Source organism: Mirounga leonina, unplaced genomic scaffold (assembly GCF_011800145.1).
Source record: "Mirounga leonina isolate KUSES-001 unplaced genomic scaffold, KU_Mleo_1.0 Mir_114, whole genome shotgun sequence".
In the NCBI taxonomy this organism is placed as follows: Eukaryota; Metazoa; Chordata; class Mammalia; order Carnivora; family Phocidae; genus Mirounga; species Mirounga leonina.
The window spans coordinates 12,028,865-12,050,660 of NW_023270265.1; the positions used below are offsets into that span (position 1 = coordinate 12,028,865).

Consider the following 21,796-nt stretch of genomic DNA (forward strand, 5'->3'; position numbering starts at 1 on the left):
CAGAGCAGACAGATTAAAAATGGCCCCAACTCACCCCCCAGTGGTGTACCTACCCCCTTTACAATGTGCCTTTGCACTTCCCCCACGAGGAGTTTCCCAGGAGGCTCCCTCCCCTGCCCTTAAATCTGGGCTGACCTCTTGGCTTGCTTTGGCCAAGAGATATACAGAAGCAACAAGACACCAGGTCTGAGCCCAGGCCTCAAGTGGCCCCGAGCACTTGCATTTGCCCCTTGGAACTCTGCTGCTGTCATATGAATAAGTGTGGGCTAGCGTGTGTGATGATGAGAGGCCCGCAGCCTGGTCACCCCATCACCCTAACACACAGCCAGCCAACTGCTCTCCTAACCAGCCAGCTGCAGCTAAATGGCCAGCTGACCAAAGAGGCATCCACAAGCGCAGACAGGATCAGCTGTGTATGACCCAGGTCTGCTGGCTGTGAGACTAATGAGTAACAACAAAGGCTCATTGTTTCACGACACCGAGTTCGGGGGGGATTGTTACGCCGCATCAGCTAACTGATGCAGAGGCCTTCTCGCCTCCAAGCTGACGGGCAGCTTGGGCACAGGTGGCAGGGGACCGAGGCCAAGTTCTTGATGGCACCAAGCGAAGGCTCCATGTGGGAGCGTGCAGGGGATGGCAACAGATGTGGGCTGCACAGCACCGAGAGCTTCTCTGAGATGAATCCAGGCAACTGGGATAACCTCGCCTCACCTCTGCCTCTCTTGATGCGGCTCAGCCTTTCTCCGGCTTCCTGCGGCGCTGGGTTGATTCTGCTGCTGCTTCCCCACTGGGCTCCCCTCCTCAGCCCTTCAGTCAACAAATGAGCTGACTCACCACCTCAGGGGAGGCCCCCCAAGCTGAACACCCTCGGGGATCCAGGAGCAGAAAGGGTAACTGAGTCATTCCGCTGCTGCAGGCTGTTTCCCTTTGTCAATGCCTATTTCTCAGGCCTGCTGGCTCCCCAGCCAAAGGGGCTACTGCTAATAAGCCGCAGAGATGCCCACAGGGAGGAAGCGACACTTTGCTAGCTATTTAATGGCCCACGAAGGAAGGGCAGAACACCAGGTGTCTCCAGGCCCATGCTTCAGGTTCACGATCTCACTCTTTGACCCCAGGAAGGAGCAGACAGTCATCCTAGGTAGCCACGGAAGACCTTCCTGAGCCCCAGGAATGGAGTGGCGTGATTCAAGATGCAACTCAAAATAGAAACAGCATTCAACCAAAAATAACCAGAAGACCCAGCAACTTTCAAGCATTTTCCCTGGATGCTCCTTTGAAATATTAAAAATCAAACATTAAATTCTTTCAAAACACCGGTTTACTCAGGTTCCCCTGCTAGGCCAGAGCATCAAGAATGCGTTTGGTCAGCCCTTCTACAAAATGTTTGCGCACGTGCGAGGCAAAGGTCAAAGCTCCTGGGATTCCACCCTTCACCCACTCGTGTGTCAACCATCATCCACAGGCTCTGAAAAGGTGATTCAGAAAGATGAACATGTCCCAGCACCTGCCCTCACATGTTCCTAGGTCCCATGGGGAGGGGAGTACAAAGAGTCACCACACAAGTGGTGGGTACCGTGCGGGCCCTGGGATGATGGGGGCGATAGAGGCGTGCTCAGAATGTGGCAGGTCCCACAGGGAGGGAACCCACGAAGGCCTCCCCAGCACGCACGGGGATTTGCAAGGATTGAGGGACAGAGAAGGAAGGGGACAGTGGCCATGTAGAGTCTCTGTTCTCAGTCAGGCCCCAAGTCTCAGTTGCCTTGAGCATCCCTGAGCAACAAACCTACCAGAACAAACTCAACACAGTATCTTTTCCTCATGAGCTCATGTCTAAGAATTTCTAAGGGGAAAAAATGAATTTCTCAGACTCATAGCACTTTTGCTGAAGTACTAAGGCTTTAAAGTCCGTAAACAGTAGGATATAATTAAATGTAAATGCAGGGCCACATTTAAAAATTAATCTTCTATAATTAATTAGTAATTTAAAATATTCTGGTAAATGATACTTAAATGGCACAGAATTATCCTAGCTCTGAGTGATAAAGTCACCTGCTGAAGATTTACCATGTTGGAGTAAGAAATATTTGCATATATCATGTGGGACAACAGAACACTGAGATTACTTAATTTTCCTTTGCTGTAAATGTAGTAAAAAGCACAGTCTTTATATTTAAATTGTGGGAGCAAACTCACTCACTGCAGCAAACTCTGAGAAGCAATTGATTCAAAGCCAGGAGCTAACCCAGGTTGTGCTTCTAGTAAAGATTAAACTGGCCTCCAGCCACACTCCTTGCCTGGGAAGCCAGTCTGGGCAGGGGTGAGGAGGGATATTGGGAGTGGCCCTTTCCACCTCTGTCCTTTCTATTCACCTGTTCCTGGCAATCTGGGTGAAAGGTGACCCCCACTCCCAGAGCAATGGGGAGCTGTCCTACCCATAGGCTGTTCCCTCACTGTTTTTTCTCCCACCCTTCTTGCCGCAATAAGAGATCACTGATATCTAACTGCAAAGGTAACTGCCATGTCTTTCCCAACAATGCAATGCCTTCCCCAGACTGCTCTGACACCAGCAATGCCTTTATCCTGGTGTGTGTGTGTGTGTGCGTGTGTGCGTGTGTATGCGCACACATGCATATCTAGTGTAGGTCTGCATAGGTTGGCGGGGGGGGGGGGGCCGGGTCCCTGTTAGACTGTGTTCATCTGAGGGTCTGCTTGTACCAGCTATTTGGCTGGTTAGCAGTACCACTGTATCAGCCTGTGTATGTGTGTATGTGTGTCTGTGTGTATGTGTGTGCACATATGTGCACACATGTCCAGTCTCCCATACCAACATGCCCTGCTGCTTATGGTCAGTCCTCTCTACATACTGCTCTCCCCTACTCTGTGCCAAAGCTGGGCCTGGGAATGTCCCACCTACAGGAGCAGCCACTCCCGTTTGCTGACCCACCCAGGCCAAAGGCAGGGTTCTTAAGCAAACTTAAGCCTTCCCAAAAGCAGTTTTAAGACCAAAGCCTTGGGGCACCTGGGTGGCTCAGTTGGTTGGGCGACTGCCTTCGGCTCGGGTCATGATCCTGGAGTCCCGGGATCGAGTCCCACGGCGGGCTCCCTGCTTAGCGGGGAGTCTGCTTCTCCCTCTTACCCTCCCCCCTCTTGTGCTCTCTCTCTCTCTTTCTCTCTCTCAAATAAATAAATAAAATCTTTAAAAAAAAAAAAAAAGACCAAAGCCTTTAGATCATGATGGATTTCCACCTTAACTGTTTTCCATCAATGTCCCCCACCAAAGCCTTTGCTGACAGGCTAGCCAGGGGCTTGAAGACAAGCTGAAAGGCAATCAAGGCACACACAAGAAAACCTAGCTTCGAGCTCTTTCTATTGGAAGGGAGAAATATAAAATCTCCATGCATTTATTCCCTCAGCAGCCACTGTGGGCCAGCCTCGTGCTGCTCTTGGAAGATACAAAGGTGGGCGCCACCCTGTCCCTGTCCATGAGGGGCACACTTTCTTGTGGGATGCCCAATATCTACAGGCCGCACAGAGCTGGACAGTGCTCAGGCTGCAGGGCCTGGCAGGCTGCTCTGTCTGCCTCATGAACCATGAGCAAGGAGTGGCAACTCTTCTCCATAAAGCACATAAATGTTCCAAATAGTTCAAGTTTTCTACTCTTTCCAGCAAAACAGAAGAGGCAGAGAGGGAAAGGAGAGGAGGAAACAAAGAGGATACAAAAAGGAAAGAGGGAAGCCTAGATACAACTAGAGACAGGGGCACAGAAATGACAAGTGAGAGTCCTAGGGTGCCTCCCACCCCATGCCCAGAGGAGGCCTCAGTGGATGAGAGACCCGGGGCATGAACACTCAGCCAACCACTGGGAATGCCCAGCAGGACTGTGGTCATGGTATGTAACCACAATAGTCTACGTCATGTCAGGTCTCCAGGAGGAGACACCACCTCTGTGTCCCCCACCAGTACTTTATATGGTTCCTGGTCTGTAGTAGGCACCCAATCTGTACTAAATGAATGGGTGTTTAGGTGGGCGGATGGATGGAAGGATGGAAGGACAGATCGATAGATGGATGCATGGATGAACAGAAAGACACAGGGACAGATAATGGACAGATGGATGGAACCTCCTCCAGGAAGATGAGATGAAGCCCAGGGCCAAAACTGAGTGTGCACTGGAGGTCTCGCCATCAAATCCAGCCTGAAGAAGAAAGAAGAGTAAGACATACGTAACCCTCTCAGCACTGGAGCCATGGTTATGGAGTACACTGTAAGCTCTTAGCTTCAAAGACCCCAAAAGGGGCCCCAAGAACAAACTGGTCCTAAAGTTCAGACTCTCTACCCTGGATTAGGACCCCTTCCTGCTGATACCCCAGCCTCAGCCCCAGCCACTCCCCACCCAGTACACCAATATACTAGGGCTCTCCAGACCCCTGTCCCCCAGCCCCCACCTTGGCCATGGGGCCATTCCTGCAGACCCAGCCCCGGTGTCACCCACTCCAGGAAGCATCCCTGACTCTCTGGCCACCCCCCACATCTCCCCGGCCAGAGGGAACTGCTCCATCCTTGGCGTTCTCACAGAACCTGGTCCACAACTCTGTGCTGACAGGCAAAGAGGTCTGTTTATACCTCCATCCTCCCTATCAAGCTGGGAGCCGCAGTTGAGCAGGGACAATAGCCTCAGGGCCCAGCACAGAACTTGGCACAGCACTCGGGCTCATTAAATACTAGAGAAATGAAAGAAGGAACCTAGGAGCAGAAGGGAGAAGGCTCCAACAGCCACAGACAGGATTCCCAGGCAAAGCCTCTGCCCTTGGCCCCTCTCAGGACTCCCACGGCCCTGGAATGAGGAGAGCACACCCCCATCCCCACCTACCCTGCCTGGTGATTCAGGCCAACAGGCTATATGAGGAGAGCATCCTAGTGGGTATCGCTGCCTGCTGAAGCCCCACTTAGCGGTCAATGGTCTAGAGACAAACAAAAGCCCAGCTGAGGATAGAATGTGTTCAACTCACTTCCCAGTTGGGGTGATTAAAAAGTGCCACCTACCCTTACTGGGAGCTCCACTGCCAAACCCAGAGCAGAACAGGCCCTGCTGGAGGAAGGGTTCTCTATGGCCTGTGCCCTCAGCAGGACCCAAGGCCACCCCACAGTGGGCTCCAGGTCCAGGACCAGAGTGCTGTCCCCCCCTGAGCCCAGTCTCCCCAAGGGGAGTCTTTTAAAGGCAATACACTGATGTGGTGGTTGTTTAGACTATGATGAAAAGATTTCAGAGCAAGGAATGTGGATTCGAGACTGAGCAATGGAAGGTGAGGGGATCTTGAGATGGGGCCTATTACCTGAGCCCATGCCCCCATTCCCACCCAGTGCCTCAGCCTGCTTGCACCCCTGCCACTCACCCACTACCAAGGCCAGACTCCCCAAGCCCCTAGCCCCCAGCCAGGATGGCCCCTCATCAAGAGGGATCCCAGAGAGGCTGGTGGTACACAGGCCCCCAGGCTGAGCCCCCGCAGTGGATGCATGCATCCTGGACACTGGGCAGAGAAGCAGCTCCCAGCAGAGCACATGGACAGCCTGGCGCTCCCCAGGCAGCCAAGTCTGTGTCCTCCAGAATTTGTCACTAACGATAGTGAAAGTGCCAGCCTTCCCAACAGATTCACATGTGGCAACATGGAGGAGATTCGAGCAGCACTGTCTTCCTCCCTCCTCCCGTCAGCCAGGCTTTCTGAGTGGGCAAGGGAGAAGTTACAGTCCACAGAGCAGCGTACCCCACCCCCACTGCAGCTCATATACGCTAGTCCTGATTGGGTACACAAGCCACCTGTCGTCAGTAGCACTGTGGCTCTGAGGCCATTTACTGGCCCATAGCAGTGTTTTGAGTTTCATAAAATTCAGGACATGTCCTGGCAGTGGATCAGCGTTGTGAACACCTTCTGTCCTTGTCACAACAAAGGAGAGGCTGGGTCAGTCTGCTGGAAAAGCCCAAGCTGTGCCTCCAGGCAGTGAATGAAGTTTTTGTGCTGGGATGGCGTGCCCAGGTCGCTCCCAGGGGACCTCCTGGGCTAGCCAGCCGTCCAGGTCACGCTCCCCGCCAGAGTCCGGAAGTCCCTCCCTCCCTCAAAATTCTTTGAGCATAAGCACCCTGAAAACCTCTGCCAGATCGTGGCACACCATATTTACCCACCACCATCATCACAACAATATGGCAGCCAGGGCTCTGGAGGCAGTCACAGCTGGACTTGACTCCGCCCAATCCCCCTAGTGGCCACTCACGGGACCTGAAGCAACAGTGAACTTCCTGGACTTCAGTTGCCTCGTATGCAAAGTGTGAGCATTAGAGAAAGCACACAAAAGGCCAGGACCACCCCCAGCCCCAGCCCCCACCCCCAACATGAAATCAAAAACCAAGACTCTGACCAGCTGGAGCTGAAGGCAACAAAGCCCAAGTGCCGTCCTCCCCCACAGTCTCTGGCCACCCCTCCCAGGGGCTTGTCACTCTTGCCCAACACTAAGAGTAGCCACTCCTGGGGCATCTCCAGCTCAGCAGCCCCCCAGCAAAGCCAAGATTTCGCAAATGCAGGCGGGGGGATCAAGAAGGCACCAGGCCAAAGCCAAGCCAAGTATTTCCATCACTGCAGGAGTTTGCATAATTAACCACTTGGAAATAGTATCTTTAGGCCAGTCTTGTTTACGTGTTAAATCCTTGCAGGGCCTAGAAACAGAGCAAGGGCTGAATTCATCTAGAAGGGAAACAATGAATATGGAAATGAAAGAGAACAGATGTTTTTCTGAGAAGCTAGGTACCACATGCTTTACCATGGCTCTTGTCTCCTTCATCCCTACTTTACAGAGGAAGAAGCTGAGGTCACCAAAGTGAGGCAAAACAGCCAAGGGCACAGCAACAGTAAGTGGAGAAGCCGGCACTTGACCCCAAATCTGTTGAACTTCAAAGCCAATATCCTTCCCACTCCCAAGCTTCACGGCAGGGCAGTGGCAAGGCAGAAAGGAAGCAAGGACAGGAGGTGAGGGATTGGCGAGAAGAGAGATGGAGAAGGCGGGCAACCGGATTAACGGATACCATCCCGGGAGCCGGCTCCGGCCAGGGGAATTTAGCAAGGAGAAGAGCCCTCCTGTGAGCAGACACTGGCACACACGCTGCTGGGAACATTCTGAGAAAGCCTGGACACATTAGTGCTGCTAATCCTAGGCTGCCCATTACTGGCCTGAATCACTTCCTACAGGGAATCGTGTTCCAGAGAAAATGCCGAGTGCCGACAGGACATCACAGCCTGGCTGACCACCAGCGTGATCCGGGGCCTGATTAGCCAAGGGCGGCAGGGCTGCCAGCCAATTGCACCAAATTAAGCATTCCGAATTTTACGTTCTCCAGCAGTGGGCTTCGTGCTGGTTCCTGATGCATAAGGTAGCATTTTGAGTAATAATTAATTAGAGGGGAAAGCGGAATAAGCAAACCAAAGTACTTCAAATGGAATTAGTATAATTCTGCCTTTCTCTTCACTTTCCTTTCAATCAGAGAAAGCCAAGTAGGTGAATGGGGTTGGAGAGGAAATCGCAGACAGCATTTGGCCACCCTGTGACCCCTTGGGCCACCCCTGTTCCCAGGCACACCACGCCCCCAGCACATTCCCCTCCCCCACCCCCGCCCCCATGCCCCCCTCCCCCACAAAAACCAACCCAGGCCAGACAGGGACCTGCCAACTCCAGCTGGTCACCTTTCTGCCATCAGGCCACCAGGGCTGGCACCATCAGCCAGCTCAGAGCGTATTTCTAGTTGTCTATTCTCAAGTTACTAAATTCTTTGTTAAACTGGTGGGCCCTGTCTTCCTTGGAAGGCCCTAACCCCTAATAAAGCCATTAAAGAAAAAAAATCACTGGTTAGCTCAGGTACCAAAAATATCAGCCCGTGCACCAAGTATCATTTGGTAATATGCAACCGACACCTCCTCCAGGTGCTAGCAAATACCAAAGGCAGAGCTGCCCACCTCTGCAGAAACCTGGAAATTTATTTTATCCCTAAAGGCTTACACCTGCCAACAAAGAGGGGGAAATTAAAACAGCAAAGATACAAACCAACAACAGCCTGAGTTTTGCCTCCAAAATCTCTGGCAGTCACTTGTAAATAGGCTTCCTGCTAGCTGCCCCCAGCCCCTCACTGTCTAAGTAGGCCTTGGGTTACCTGTTAGGGACCAGTCAGGAGCCAAGTTGTGCTCGGGATCGAACTCTTTCTGGCTTGTGTCGTAGACCCAACACCTAGGAGTCCCCACATCCATTTTGGCTATGCACGAGTGGACTGCACCTGTGGTCCACCGTGGCACCCTGGGCAGAGGCTCCTGTGGCCCCAGGCCCCACCACCTACCTCGTTGATGAAGGAGTGGGCCCCCTGCGGGCTGAGCAGAAGGATGGCGCGGCGTAGCGTGTCTCGGTAGCGGTTCAGCTCCTCCGTCTTCATGGTGGTGAAGAGGCTGGTGAACACATGGCTAATGTTCTTGTCCACCTTTTGTAAAGAGACGTCAAGGCCCAGCCTCGAGGCCTGATCCAGAAAGCTTTGGAGCCCACGGATATCTGAGCAGCGGAGAAGGGGGAGGAAAGAAGGATCTTTAAGCATGAAGGATCTACCCCAATGCTCCCCACTAGATACAGGCTGCTGCCATAAGCCAGGGCTCACGTCTGCCTCAGTGACCACGGAACAGAGGTTAGAAAACATCGACACATCTATTTGGTCCCAGCGTCCAGCCCCAGGGTGTCTCCTACCACGAGGAGCATGCCCTGCCATCCAACAGGTCCTGTGGCCGGAAAGTCCTTTGTGATAACCTCCTTTTCTCTCCCATTGCTTCCACCCAAGGGGAATGAAACTTCTGGCAATTCTGTCCTCGAGGCTATGTGTGGTGGTGGTCCCTGGCCCTGGTCCCCAGTTGCCTGCATCTCTCTCTGTGCTCACGGCTCAGACTCCTTGACCCAGGGCAGGTGAGCTAAGGCTACTGCCTTCCCTGACTGAAGCAGGCCCAACCTTGGCCCAGCTCCAATCCTGTGACTGAACATCCCGCCCTCACACCCCAACCCTGAGGCTTGGGACCCTGTCCTGTTCCAGGGGCCTGATTTCCCCAGATGGAACTCCTCTTCTACTCTCTTTCCAACTGGGGTGACTGCCCAAATCCAACCTGAACTTCACATCCTGACTGGTTCAGCGGTGAGCAGATGGTCCAAGATGGTCCACTGAGCACCATCCTTGGACTCTGGAGGAGCACCGGGGAGACAGCCCTGCTCTTTCCTCTGTGGTTACTAAGAGGTCAGGATACAAGGCCAGGGCAAGAAGGGAACAGGGGAAGCTAGAATAAAGTACTAGGGAATGAGCATTCAGAAGGAGCTTGGGGCCCAGCTCTACCACATATTAATGCAAGCCCACTCTCATGAGCGCCAGGGTGCTGATTTTTTTTAACTAGGGGCCAAATCTTCTCTCAGCCCTGCGTGAGCCATCTGTCTCCTCCAAAGGGAGAACTCCCCAAGACTGGAGCCAACTCAGAGGCAAGCAGGTATGAAAGTGACACCTGGTCCCAATGACGTCAATGAAGCCTCTGTGCATCTGTGAATCTGGCTTCTCCTGGATTTTTCTATGAGCCAAAGAATACCCTTTCCTGCCTGAGCCAACCTGAGCTGGATTTCTGTCACTTGCAGCCCAAAGTCTCAACCCAGAGGGCACATTTTCAAAGTCTGGGATGTTTCCTTCATCTGGCCCATACGTGTATGCCAGCTCCCAAAGGGAAGCCCACACCCAAGCAGCCCCCTCTCAAGGACACTCTGGGCCTGCCCATGTCACACAAGCTGCTCTCTCCCAGAGCCTGGGATGCCCATGGGTCCCCACAGGCATGCCCTGGCCCACCCAGTCCCCCAAAATCAAATTTACTTACGTAAACGGTGTTAATTCAACCAGAGTGCTTTTCCCAACCCATTCCTGTCCCAGACTTTCACTTCATGCCCATTCCACAAACTTCCTGAGTGTGCCAGGCACCATGCAAGCTGCTACAGTGGACCCTCGGCTGTCCGTCTCATCAGGATGACAGGCTCACCAGTAAGGCTAGTCCCAGCTGGACACAACAAGAGTAGTCATGGAAAACCACAGTGCCAGGGAGGAGACTAGAGTGCATGGCAGCACTGGGGTGCTGGGGGAAAATGTGCAGGGGGGCCCTATTTCCCACCATGGGGGAAGTCGGGGAAGAGGCTCTGAGCACTAGCTGTGGACCCCGACACTTAGAATTTAGGATGGTTCCTTAAATACTTGGGCAAATCTTCCAACCAATTTGTGCCTCAGTTTGCCTATCTGTTAATGGGATAAAACTTTCTATGCCCAGCATGGAGCCTGATGCAGGGATTGATCTAATAACCCTAAGGTCACGATGTGAGCTGAAATCAAGAGTCAGATGCTCTCAGGGAAATACAAATCAAAACCACAATGAGATACCACCTCACACCACTCAGAATGGCTAAAATTAACAAGTCAGGAAATGACAGACGTTGGCAAGGATGCGGAGAAAGGGGAACCCTCCTACACTGTTGGTGGGAATGCAAGCTGGTGGCAGCCACTCTGGAAAACAGTATGGAGGTTCCTCAAAAAGTTGAAAATAGAGATACCCTACAACCCAGCAATTGCACTACTGGGTATTTACCCCAAAGATACAAATGTAGTGATCCAAAGAGGTATGTGAACCCCAATATTTATAGCAGCAATGCCCACAATAGCCAAACTATGGAAAGAGCCAAGATGTCCATCAACAGATGAATGGATAAAGAAGATGTGGTATATATATACACAATGGAATATTATGTAGCCATCAAAAAAACGAAATCTTGCCATTTGCAATGACATGGATGGAATTAGAAGGTATTATGCTAAGCAAAATAAGTCAATCAGAGAAAGACAAGTATCATATGATCTCACTGATATGAGGAATTTGAGAAACAAGACAAGAGGATCATAGGGGAAGGGAAGAAAAATGAAACAAGATGAAACCAGAAAGAAGATGAAACCAGAGAGGGAAACAAAGCATAAGAGACTCTTAAACTCAGGAAACAAACTGAGGGTTGCTGGAGTGGTGGGGGGTGAGAGGAATGGAGGGCTGGATGATGGACACTGGGGAGGGTATGTGCTATGGTGAGCACTGTGAATTGTGTAAGACTGATGAATCACAGACATGTACCTCTGAAACAAATAATATATTATATGTTAAAAAAAAAAAAAGATAGTAGGAAGGGAAAAATGAAGGGGGGGAATCGGAGGGGGAGACAAACCATGAGAGACTATGGACTCTGAGAAACAAACTGAGGGTTCTAGAGGGGAGGGGGGTGGGAGGATGGGTTAGCCTGGTGATGGGTATTAAAGAGGGCACGTTCTGCATGGAGCACTGGGTGTTATGCACAAACAATGAATCATGGAACACTACATCTAAAACTAATGATGTAATGTATGGTGATTAACATAACATAATAAAATAAAATTAATTTAAAAAAAGAGTCAGATGCTCAACACCAGCGAGCCACCCAGGCGCCCCCCCATGGGGCTACTTTTAAGACAAAAGCCCTGTTCTTTCACTGAAATTGTCATACAGTATACGAGATAGAGGTGTCTGATAAGCTCACTCAGTCAGTTATTGCTGAGAAACAAATCAACCCCAAAATTAATGACCTAGAACATCATTTATTATTTGTTGGGAGTCTGTGGACCAACTGGGCAGTTCTGTTCTAGGCTCGCTCGTGCCACTGGATTGGCTGACATATGGCCGGGGGCCAGCATGATTCTCCAGGTGTGTCCACGGCCCTTCAGCAGGCCAGCCCAGGAATGTTCACATGGTGGTGGCAGAATGCACAAACACCTATTCAGACCTCTGCTTACACCAAGTCACAACTGCCTGGTAGGTCAAAGGAGGCCACGTGTCCCAGAGTAGGAGCTCGAAGGGTCTTTAAAGTGACAGGGCAAGAGGCATGGGGAGTAGGGAGGCTATTACCAGGGACCTGAATGCAGCTAATCTCCCATATTTGGGAACATCATTTACAGCATGCTGGTTAACAGACAGTTTCTCAGGCAGCATCGTGCAATCGAACTTTCCACAATGATCCGTCATATATGATGTACATTTGTCCAGTATGGTAGCCACTAGCCTAAAATGTGGCTAGCGTGACTGAGGAACGGAGGTGTGCTTTTATTTAATCTGAATGAATTTAAGTTTAAATGTCAGTAGCCGCACATGGCTAGTGGCCGCTGTACGGGACAGCCCACACCGAGGGCGAGGCCATCCTGGGCACGGATGGAAGGCTGTTGCGTGCCCAGGAGAGAAGCAGCTGCTGGGCACGGGTGTCTGCTTGGTCCTGAGATGTTCAAGCGTCTATGGGCAGGCGTGAGTTGTGCTGTGCTCAGGACAGGGAGCGGCTGGGGTTGACACCAGCTCTGAGTTGTTTTAGTTGGGGGTCCCCTCCCCCTGTTGCACTTCTGCCCCCCGAGCCATCTGTGCACCTCTGCCCTGCCATCCCCTCTGTTTGGCTAGAAAGCTCTGAAGAACCTCTTCAACCTTTCAAGGCTTTGGGGTAACAGGTGTCTAGGGGCCCGAGCAGGCTGTGGGGACTGCATAGCCTCCCTGGGAATCCGAGGAGTGTTGACAACTAAGGGCCTATGTGTCGGGAGCCCCTGGTGCTTTGGCAGGACCTACTTTGCAGCTTCGGGGCAGGGGGGCTGGGGTCTTGGTGAAGAAAGCCCGTCCTGCTCTTCTGTACCTGGTACCTTTTTCCTGTTGGACTCAGTGGGCAGAGCAACAGAGACCCCTGTGCGTTGCCAGGCAAGCAGCTCTAGGTAAATGTCTGTGCTCCAGGCCGCCAATGGGCGAAGCTGGCCAAGGTCACGGCTGGACTTGAATACAGGTGCCACAGGATTGACTCTTAGTCATGCATTTGCCACCCCTAGAAAGGCGCCCACGGCTCTCACTAGGGCCCTGCTGTGCCCTCCCCACAAACCACTAGGAGGTTGGCTCTCTGTGCCTCCCACACAAGTAGCCCTATACACAGTTTCTCCGTGGCACTGCCCCCGTGGGGCTTCACCTGGACACCAACAGTCCTCACTGCCCCATGGCCTTGATCTGACCCAGATCTGAGCACAGCTGACAGGACAGTGAGAGCTGACTGGGACAGGCATGAAGCGGGCACCCTGAGACCCACATCCACTAGCTCCCACTCCTCTTGGGGCACCTCGCAAGGCCATCATGAGTCTTCAAAGTGGCTGAGACGAGCCATGTCTGCAGAGGCATGCTTGCTGTGCCCTCTCAGGAGCACGTGCACATGGAGGACTCCAGCGTGGCTCTGTGCATGCCCTTGGCTCCATGAGGGCTCTAGGGACCTCACATATCATGCCAACATGGCCGGTCCTCCCAAAAGGGGAGAAGTCCCCTGAGGTCCCCCTGCCTAACAACCATCTCAACCTGTAGAATGGTTTCACTTTCTTAGGATGAGGAGGCGCCATTGTGTGCAGGCCACCGCCTCGGGACCCACAAGTACGACAGGCACACACGGAGAACACAAGCCCTCAGAGCTCCCCGCACACCTTTAGCTGCTCTGTTTCTGCCTTCTGTTCTGGGAAGCTCCTGAGGGGACTGAGCCATCAGAGAGAGTTTAAGCTCCCTGTCAGCAGCTGGCTCCCCACCCCTGGAGCGAGCTATGCAGGCTGAAGGCAGCGCTCCCAAGTGACCACAGCTCCTGGCTACAATCACCAGCTCCCACTGGGCTGAAAAGGTCAGCTCTCAGCCTCCGAAGCTTTTATTCAGCAGCACGCAGGGAGGGCTGGGGGCAGAGTAACAGTTGGGAGCTCAAGCTAACTTTGCAGCCCTCCTGGCATTCCCTAGGAATGGGGCCAAGGAAGCCCACTTCTCCAACAAAGTCCTTTTCTCCCTGTAAGAGACTGGGTTTGCAATGCCATCTACCCTCATGTCCCCCAAGAAATCCAGCTGTCCACTGCCGCTCCCCAGAAAGGGAGATTTCTCCTAGAAGGTGGACTAGGGACAGAGCTGAGGCCACTCCCCTGGGCAGCAGAGTGGGCACCCCAGGAACCCCTTGGCCCCCATGGAGTTCTGGGCCTTGGCCCAAGCCCTCCCCTGCAAGCATCCTGTGCATACTGGCCAGCCCAGGCACCATTGCTGGTGCAGCTCTCCCAACCAGACCCATCCCCACTGGGGAAGGAGCTGATGGGATCACATCCCCAGCCCCATCCCAGAAAGGGAAGGATGAGGCAAATGGCCCAAAGCTCTCCAAGGCTGCAAGGGGAGGCATGAACCACAGAAAGGGGCATCAGTCACACATGGGGACAGGGAGAAGCTCCCAGGAGAGGCATCCTGCTCCCCAGAGAAAAGAAGGAAGTGCATTCCTATGAGGAATTTGATAGGATGGTGCCCAACACAGGCCTCAGCTTCCTTGGCCCACACTCTGGTTACCAGAAGTCTCTCTAACACCTCAGCTTCCTTGGCCCACCCTTCTGGTTTCCAGAAGTCTCTCTAACACCCAAACCTGACCAAGCCATCCAGTGGACACTTATTCCTCCCTTCTTCTCTCCTATATTCACTGGGAGCTTTCTCTGTGTTGGTCCCTCTCCTAGCTGCTGGGAACCAAGAATGAATCAGCCCATGGTGTTCCTGCTATCACAGAACTTCCATTTCAGGGGTTGGAGGACAGACCAGAACAAATAAACACTGCTAAATAGATAATTTCCAACAGTGGTAAGAGCTCTGAAGAAAATAGATGTTGGGGGGCGCCTGGGTGGCTCAGATGGTTAAGCGTCTGCCTTCGGCTCAGGTCATGATCCCAGGGTCCTGGGATCGAGTCCCGCATCGGGCTCTCTGCTCCTTGGGAGCCTGCTTCTCCCTCTGCCTCTCTCTCTCTCTGTCTCTCATGAATAAATAAATAAAAATCTTTATAAAAAAAAAAAAAGAAAATAGATGTTGGGCTGGGGGAACCTGCAGGAGGTGGGAGTGGGGAAAGCCTCTGTGAGGAGCATCCATGAGAAGGACCCAGCTCTGGAAATCTCTCAGAGACTAACACTACAGACAGAAGAAATGGCACATGGAAAGTTCCAGAATGAGGCAAAGGAAGAAGGCCTTGCTCATCCCCCCTGATGAGGACCAGGAATAGGGAGGACCAATGCCTTCTGCCAGGATGGCTTCCAAGTTCATATCTGTTCACAACAGAGCCCTCCTCGAAAACTTTCCATAAATAACACAAGTTCATTTTAAAGTTGCCAAGACATGAACATCCTCAAAAGCATCAATCAATCACAAACAAACCAAATACCTTCTAGAGACTTTATTATCGTATGTAAATAAACTCCATACATCTTAGCCTGTGCATAAGGGACTGTCTGGCCCTAACGGCTTTGTCTATTTTGCTTTTGTATCGCCAATACCTACTCCCACCATCACCACCACCAGAAACCATGTACCTAAACTCCAGAAGGAGAAGCAGCTCTTTGACCTTCCCTGGACATCCCACATACACACGCACACACACTCGTACCCCACACACATACCCATGAGTGCATACCCTCTGCCTGGCTGCTCCCAATTTGAAATTTGCACAGCCCCACCCCTGCACATCAAGACCCAGCTGAAGTCACACCTCCCCTCAAGCCAACTCAGAGTTTTAAAACTCACGGACATGGGAAGCAGGAACTAAGTCTTTTCTCATTTCTCTCTCCAATCCCCAGGCTCAGTGCCTAGCACAGGGTCAGGGACAGCAAAAGTTTGTGGAATCAAACTGAACCAAAGCAAGAGCCAGCCTGGAGCCCAGCATGACTTCAGCAACCACGCAATGTCATGAATTTGATGGGAGCACAGCTGTTCAGGGCGAGGAATTGAAATTGGGCAAAAAGTTTTTTCAACATCTAAGGTTGTGGCTGTGACTATCCCACCACTCCTGAAAAAAAATCAGATAGTCATGGGTATTTTAAATACTTTCTTTCTGGGGCGCCTGGGTGGCTCAGTTGGTTAAGCGACTGCCTTCGGCTCAGGTCATGATCCCGGAGTCCTGGGATCGAGACCCGCATCGGGCTCCCGGCTCAGCGGGGAGCCTGCTTCTCCCTCTGACCCTATCCCCTCTCATGCTGTTTCTCTTTCTCTGTCAAATAAATAAATAAACAAAATCTTTTAAAATAAATAAATAAATAAATATTTTCTTTCTGAAAAGTCATTGAAACGAAAGAACACATTTCAAACTGCTTCCCCTACTATTTTCAATTTCGCAGAAAGGTCCAAGCACTAAGAGTACTTATGAAGAATATCTTACCATCTGTAATATACTTATACATACATATATATACATATATATATATATTTATTTATTTATAAGGCTGCCACCTCACACCCAGGAGAAGTTCACAGTTAGAAGTGTTTAGGGATTATTGGCAAATTTTCCGTAAGCTGAGACATAACTTTGATTCTAGGGAATTTTTTAAAAACTTCTTTCTTATCTGATCCCCAAATATATGTTTCAAAGTTCTTCCAAGATATAGTTTAGCCTAATTCAAGTTCACCCCCAAGACCCCTGCCCAGGCTCGTCTCCTCCTTCATTGCCCATCCCTCTCCCCACCCCCAACACAAAATGTCCCTGCCTTTGTCACAGGCACAGAAGAGCTACAGAAATGGGTGTGATGGAGACTGGGTCTTCAGGTGAGTAAGCACTCACCCTTTTCAGGAGAAAAGATCACAAAGACCTACCTGCTGTGGCTCCAATCAAAAGTAATACCCCTTCCCTTGCTCAGAATCCACTGGGTGCCTGACCTCAGCTGCCTAGCTATGCATTCCCTGCTTCCCTCCCTTCCTCCTTCCTCCCTCCCTCCCTCACTCCCTCTCTCCCTCCCTCACTCCCTCTCTCCCTCCATCCTTCCTCCCTCCCCCCTCCTTTCCTTGCCTCCCTTCTCCCTCCCTCCCTCCCTGCATCTTTCCTTTTCATCCTGTCCCTCTTTGGCCCTCAAATATTTCCTGAGCGCTGTTCAGGGCCAGGCCAGAGGCTGGGCACTGGAGAGGCAACGTTTTAAGACTTCACAGCCCCGTCCTCAAGGAGCACTCAGTCCTGAGGCTAAGACTGAGCCCAAAGCAGAAAGTGGCTCCCCTCCTCCATTTACTGAGCACCTCCAACGTGCCCGAATGTGTTCCATTTGCAGACTGCATTTCATGGATGAATTAATTCGTTGCAGTCAATCTATGTAGGTGTGATTAAAAAAAATAAAATCTCTATGGGAGTCAGGCGGGCACAAAGCAGGCTCTCAAGCGTTCAGCAAAGGGAGGAGCAGAAGTGGCACATTCAGCCAGCTCTCCGTAAAACAGGAAGCAGCAGGTCTCTCCCCATCATGGGGTGACAATGTCCCTGAAAGCAGACACCCCCAGGGCCCAGGCAGGGGCCAGCTTCAGGGGAGCAGGAAGATGGCCAGGTGGTGTCCCACAGTCCTCAGCAGCACAATGCCACCACTCCATGCCTTCTTGCTGAGGGTCTTGTGTGGAAGACAGGCCCTCCCTACCCCCCCCACCCCCACCCCCATCCTGGTCACAATCCCAGCTGCCCAGACAACAGTCATAGCCGACCTGGTCCTGGGAGTCCTCCAGAGACCTCTCATCCCCAAGCCCCCAAGAAAGCACAGCTTTCTGTATTAAACATGACTTTTATTTTCTGTATTCTGACACTGTGACATCCAGGGCCTTGCTGACCCAGGCGGGACCACCCCTTGCAGGGTGAGCAAAATGCCTAGAGGTAGGAAACCACCCCTTCCATGTGCAAACCAGCCCCTCCACAGCCCATACCCAACCACCACCTCGTTAATCAGGTTCTCACACTTTGGGTGCTCTAATCACCCCAGAATCGGGTACAAGACGACCCCAGACAGCCCTGTGCCCCAGAGCTTGCTGAAATTATTCAAATGAGCTACTCCTAAACCCCTTTACTCCTTCTTGCCCTTTCTTTCCTGTGGAAGTCACATAAAGGGCTCCTGCCCACAGCTCCCCTTCTCCCTCTGCCTCCTGACCACCTCAGGTGCTTCCCCTGGCGACCCCCAAGGCATGATGTGCCGCCTCCTCCAGGGAACTGTAAAGAACTATCTTTTCAGTAGCTGTTGTGGCATTTGTGGACCTCACCATACCTGAATAATAATAAAACACCCGCTCCCGTGGCAATCTGGGATACAGCGTGGGGAGAGAGACACAGAGAAGCCGCCCCATCGGCTATATTCCCCCAGGGGAACACAGAATAAGCACAGGCCTGGGTTCAAATCCCACCACACACTAGCAGGGGAGCTTGGGCAGCCACCTGCCTGAACCCACGTCTTCATCTGCAGAACAGCTAACCCCACCCTCCTCATAGGAGCACCATGGTCCTTGGGTGAGGGGCGTGCATTACTGCTGATACATGCAAAATAGGCTTCCAACCTTCTCATCAGCACCAGGACCGACCCCAAAAGGGTTCCCAAATGAACAAATCATCTCTCCTGCCCTAGAGGCTCATTAAGAAGAGAGGCACCATTCGGATGGCACAAAGGAGCACTGAAAGGCTCGGCTCTCCCTTCCGTGATAATTCCAAAGTTGTCAGGTGGCTGAAGGAAATGGTCTGTCATTGAACACTCTCTGAGAAAGAGATCAAATTTCTGCCCCTAAGAGGGGCCCATAATAGCCAAGAGCCTTCTGCTCAAACACATTTCAGAACCAGCCAGGAAGCCATTCCAGAAAGTGTAATGGGTGTTCTGGATAATCCTCGTGAGCACATTCATGGGTGTGCACACACACATGGGCATTTCAGACACAGGAGTCCATAAGGGAGCCCTACCCACACCTCCTGTCCTGGCCCGGGCCCCGCAAGGGTGGGGGGGGGGCACCACCTGATGAGAACATGCACATTTCTCGCCAAGCTCTGTTCCTTTCCATTTGAGAAACAAATATAAGGGAAAAACATTTTAAATAATCAGGCTGGAAGATCGAGATTAAAAACAATTTAAAATAAACATCTACTCTGGCACTTTGGAAAAAACATACCACGCTGCATTAAGTGCTTTGAATTAAGTAAATTACACCAAGTAACTAATTTACATAATGATCAGAATTTGCATTTTACACATGTTATGATGAAAATGGGTTTATAAAATAATTCTTCACCAACTTCTGCTCCAAGTTAAGTTCCAGTATTTGGATAAAATTCTGTGGTGCTGATCTGCTACTGTCTTTCATGTTTCAAATCTCTGGCTCCTTCAATATTTTTTTGTAATCTGGCAGGTCCCTTATTCCCACTGTAATAAATAGTCCCTTTGATCTGCAATTCCCTTCCATCAACTGAGTGAGGTCATATTTTTAAAGAACCCATAATAAGCTAATCATTCTTAGAATTTTCACAAACAAAGTTTGATGTTCCTGTCACTTTTTACTTACAGGGTATTTGGTATTGATTTTAGCAGTTCTTCTCCAAGATTGTAGGGCTGGTCTGCAAAGTCCTGTAGTTTTTCGGCATAAGAAATCAGAATGGAGGGGCGCCTGGGTGGCTCAGTTGGTTAAGCGACTGCCTTCGGCTCAGGTCATAATCCTGGAGTCACAGGATCAAGTCCCGCATCGGGCTCCCTGCTCGGCAGGGAGTCTGCTTCTCCCTCTGACCCTCTTCCCTCTCATGCTCTCTGTCTCTCATTCTCTCTCTCTCAAATAAATAAATAAAATCTTTAAAAAAAAAAAAAAGAAAGAAATCAGAATGGCATTTCTCAACAGGCTTCTTTCCGGGGCCAACAGGTGCGCCAGGAGGGAAGCAAAATCCCACTGGACATGCCCACAGGGGGCTGAGCACAAGGCCCTCAAGAGACTGGCCGCCAGCCCCAACAGGCTACTCCACATCTTCAGGTCCTAAGGACCTAGGAGACAGGCCCAGAGCTAGAACTCCCTTTCCCAGAACTCCTGGACACTTAGATGCTTTGTGTCTTTTCTCCTCCACAGCCTGTGAGGAAGGCATAAGCATCCCATTTCACAGATGAGAAAACTGAAGCCAGGGAAGTGGGTCCCTCCAGCAACACCACACGGCCCGCAAGAGGAACAACCCACATTCATGCTTTGAGAAAGTTCTGGATATTTTCCTCGACTTCTCTCTAATTTAAGTAGGATCCTGAAGCAAATCTAGAAAAGTACCTTCCAAGTGTCTACCCAGAAGGGCCCCATTTGAATTTCTAAGGGGCCCCAAATCCAATGACTTTGCCTTTTGTTAATGCCACAGAGAAATGACCTTCCCCACGGCATGGCAGGATGGATGGCATGGCACACAATAAGGATGACAGAACGGCACGTGTGGATTAGGGTCTGACTTTGTGCCAAGCATGACACTAAGTGTTTTGCATATATTGTCTACTTGATCTCCACGATGCCCTGAGGTCATCCAGCCCAAAGTCATCCAGCCAGTTAGAGGGAAGACTAGGGTTCAAATCCAGGCCCCTCTCCCCACATTCGCCAAGCAGTCAGACACCTGGAAAGGGACGAGCAAGAGGCAGGTCAGTGCCCCCAGCTGTGTGCAGATGCTGAGCTGCGTGCCTGACACACACTTCATCTGACCCCAGGGAATCACCAGATTGTGCCCATTTTACAGATAAGTCCCAGGCTCAGAACAGAGCTGAGATTCAACTCCAGATCCATCTACTGTCAGAGGTTCTGTTCTCTGTGCCACACCAAGGCATGGGACCTACTGGTAGAGGCCAGAGCCTCCCCTGACCCCAGCCCAGGCCTACAGAATATCTACCCAAGGCACACAGAGCTCCAGAGAGACCACACAGCATGCTGGTCAAGTGCCAGTGTCTAGTTTTTAAGAAGGGCAAGAAGTGAAAATGTGACGCATGCCACACCAGCTATTAATTCGCAATCAGTATTAATAACCAACATTATTAATTCTTCATCAATTCTGTAAATTATCGCTCTGAGGAAAAGCCCACACTCCTCAACCGGCCTGACTTGGAAGCAACCCTGGGCCGGCTTCCCCATCTGCAGACCTGCTCAGGGGATGCTCAGGGCTGCCGCCTGCTGACCCTACTCCTGGCTCACCCCAAGACCAGCAGCAGTCTCCCATCTCCCTGTGACAGGGCTCACGCAGGCTTTCTCCAAGCTCGGGTCTGGTGCCCACACCCTGCCATGCCCATTGTGGCGGCTGGAGAGATGGAACAGACAAGGAGCTCAATGGAAACAGACTAGTGATGTTCAAAGACATGCCAGGACCCAGGGGAAGTCCCCGGGAAGGAGCCTCTTTGCCCAGACAGTGTCTGGGGGAGTAAGGGCCTCCAGGAAACCTTCAGAGAGCTCCACACAGAGGCCGGGCTGCAGGATGGAGCGGTCTTTTCTGCGTCGACGAGAGAGGGAGGAGTACTCCAGGACAAGAGGACGACAGGGTCAAAGGCCTCACAGAACCCAATGGCCCACCTGCGGGGTCTGCTGATGGCGCTGTGTGGCCAGGACAGGCATGTGGCCTGGTGTGCCCCCAACGAGGGTGGCCACGGCGGCATTCTTGGGACTGGCCAGAGAGCAGTAGGACAGGAGGAAGAGCAGGGTGGCCTACAGGTCAGCTGAGACCAGGGCCTGTGGCCCCAGCCACACCAACTTCACCCCTCCTGCCCACTCCACGCCAAGTGTCTGAGGCACAGGAAGGACCAAGGGGTAGTAGTCCAGAGCCCCAGTGTGCACCCGAGTGCCCTTGCTGGCCAGACCACATGGCCTGAGCAGCTGCTGTACCCTCTTGGGGGGTGGGCCTTTTCAAGGCAGGGCTT

The 21,796-nt window shown here is 51.7% G+C and overlaps 1 protein-coding gene across 1 annotated transcript in view; it reads right to left on the reverse strand.

Annotated features, from left to right (window-relative positions):
* Positions 1-21,796, reverse strand: part of GRID1 (glutamate ionotropic receptor delta type subunit 1) — a 700,883-nt gene that overhangs the window by 467,741 nt on the left and 211,346 nt on the right. Inside the window, exon 4 of the mRNA XM_035023220.1 lies at positions 8,372-8,577. Within this exon, the coding sequence (XP_034879111.1) occupies positions 8,372-8,577 (206 nt within the window). The remainder of the gene's footprint in view (positions 1-8,371; positions 8,578-21,796) is intronic.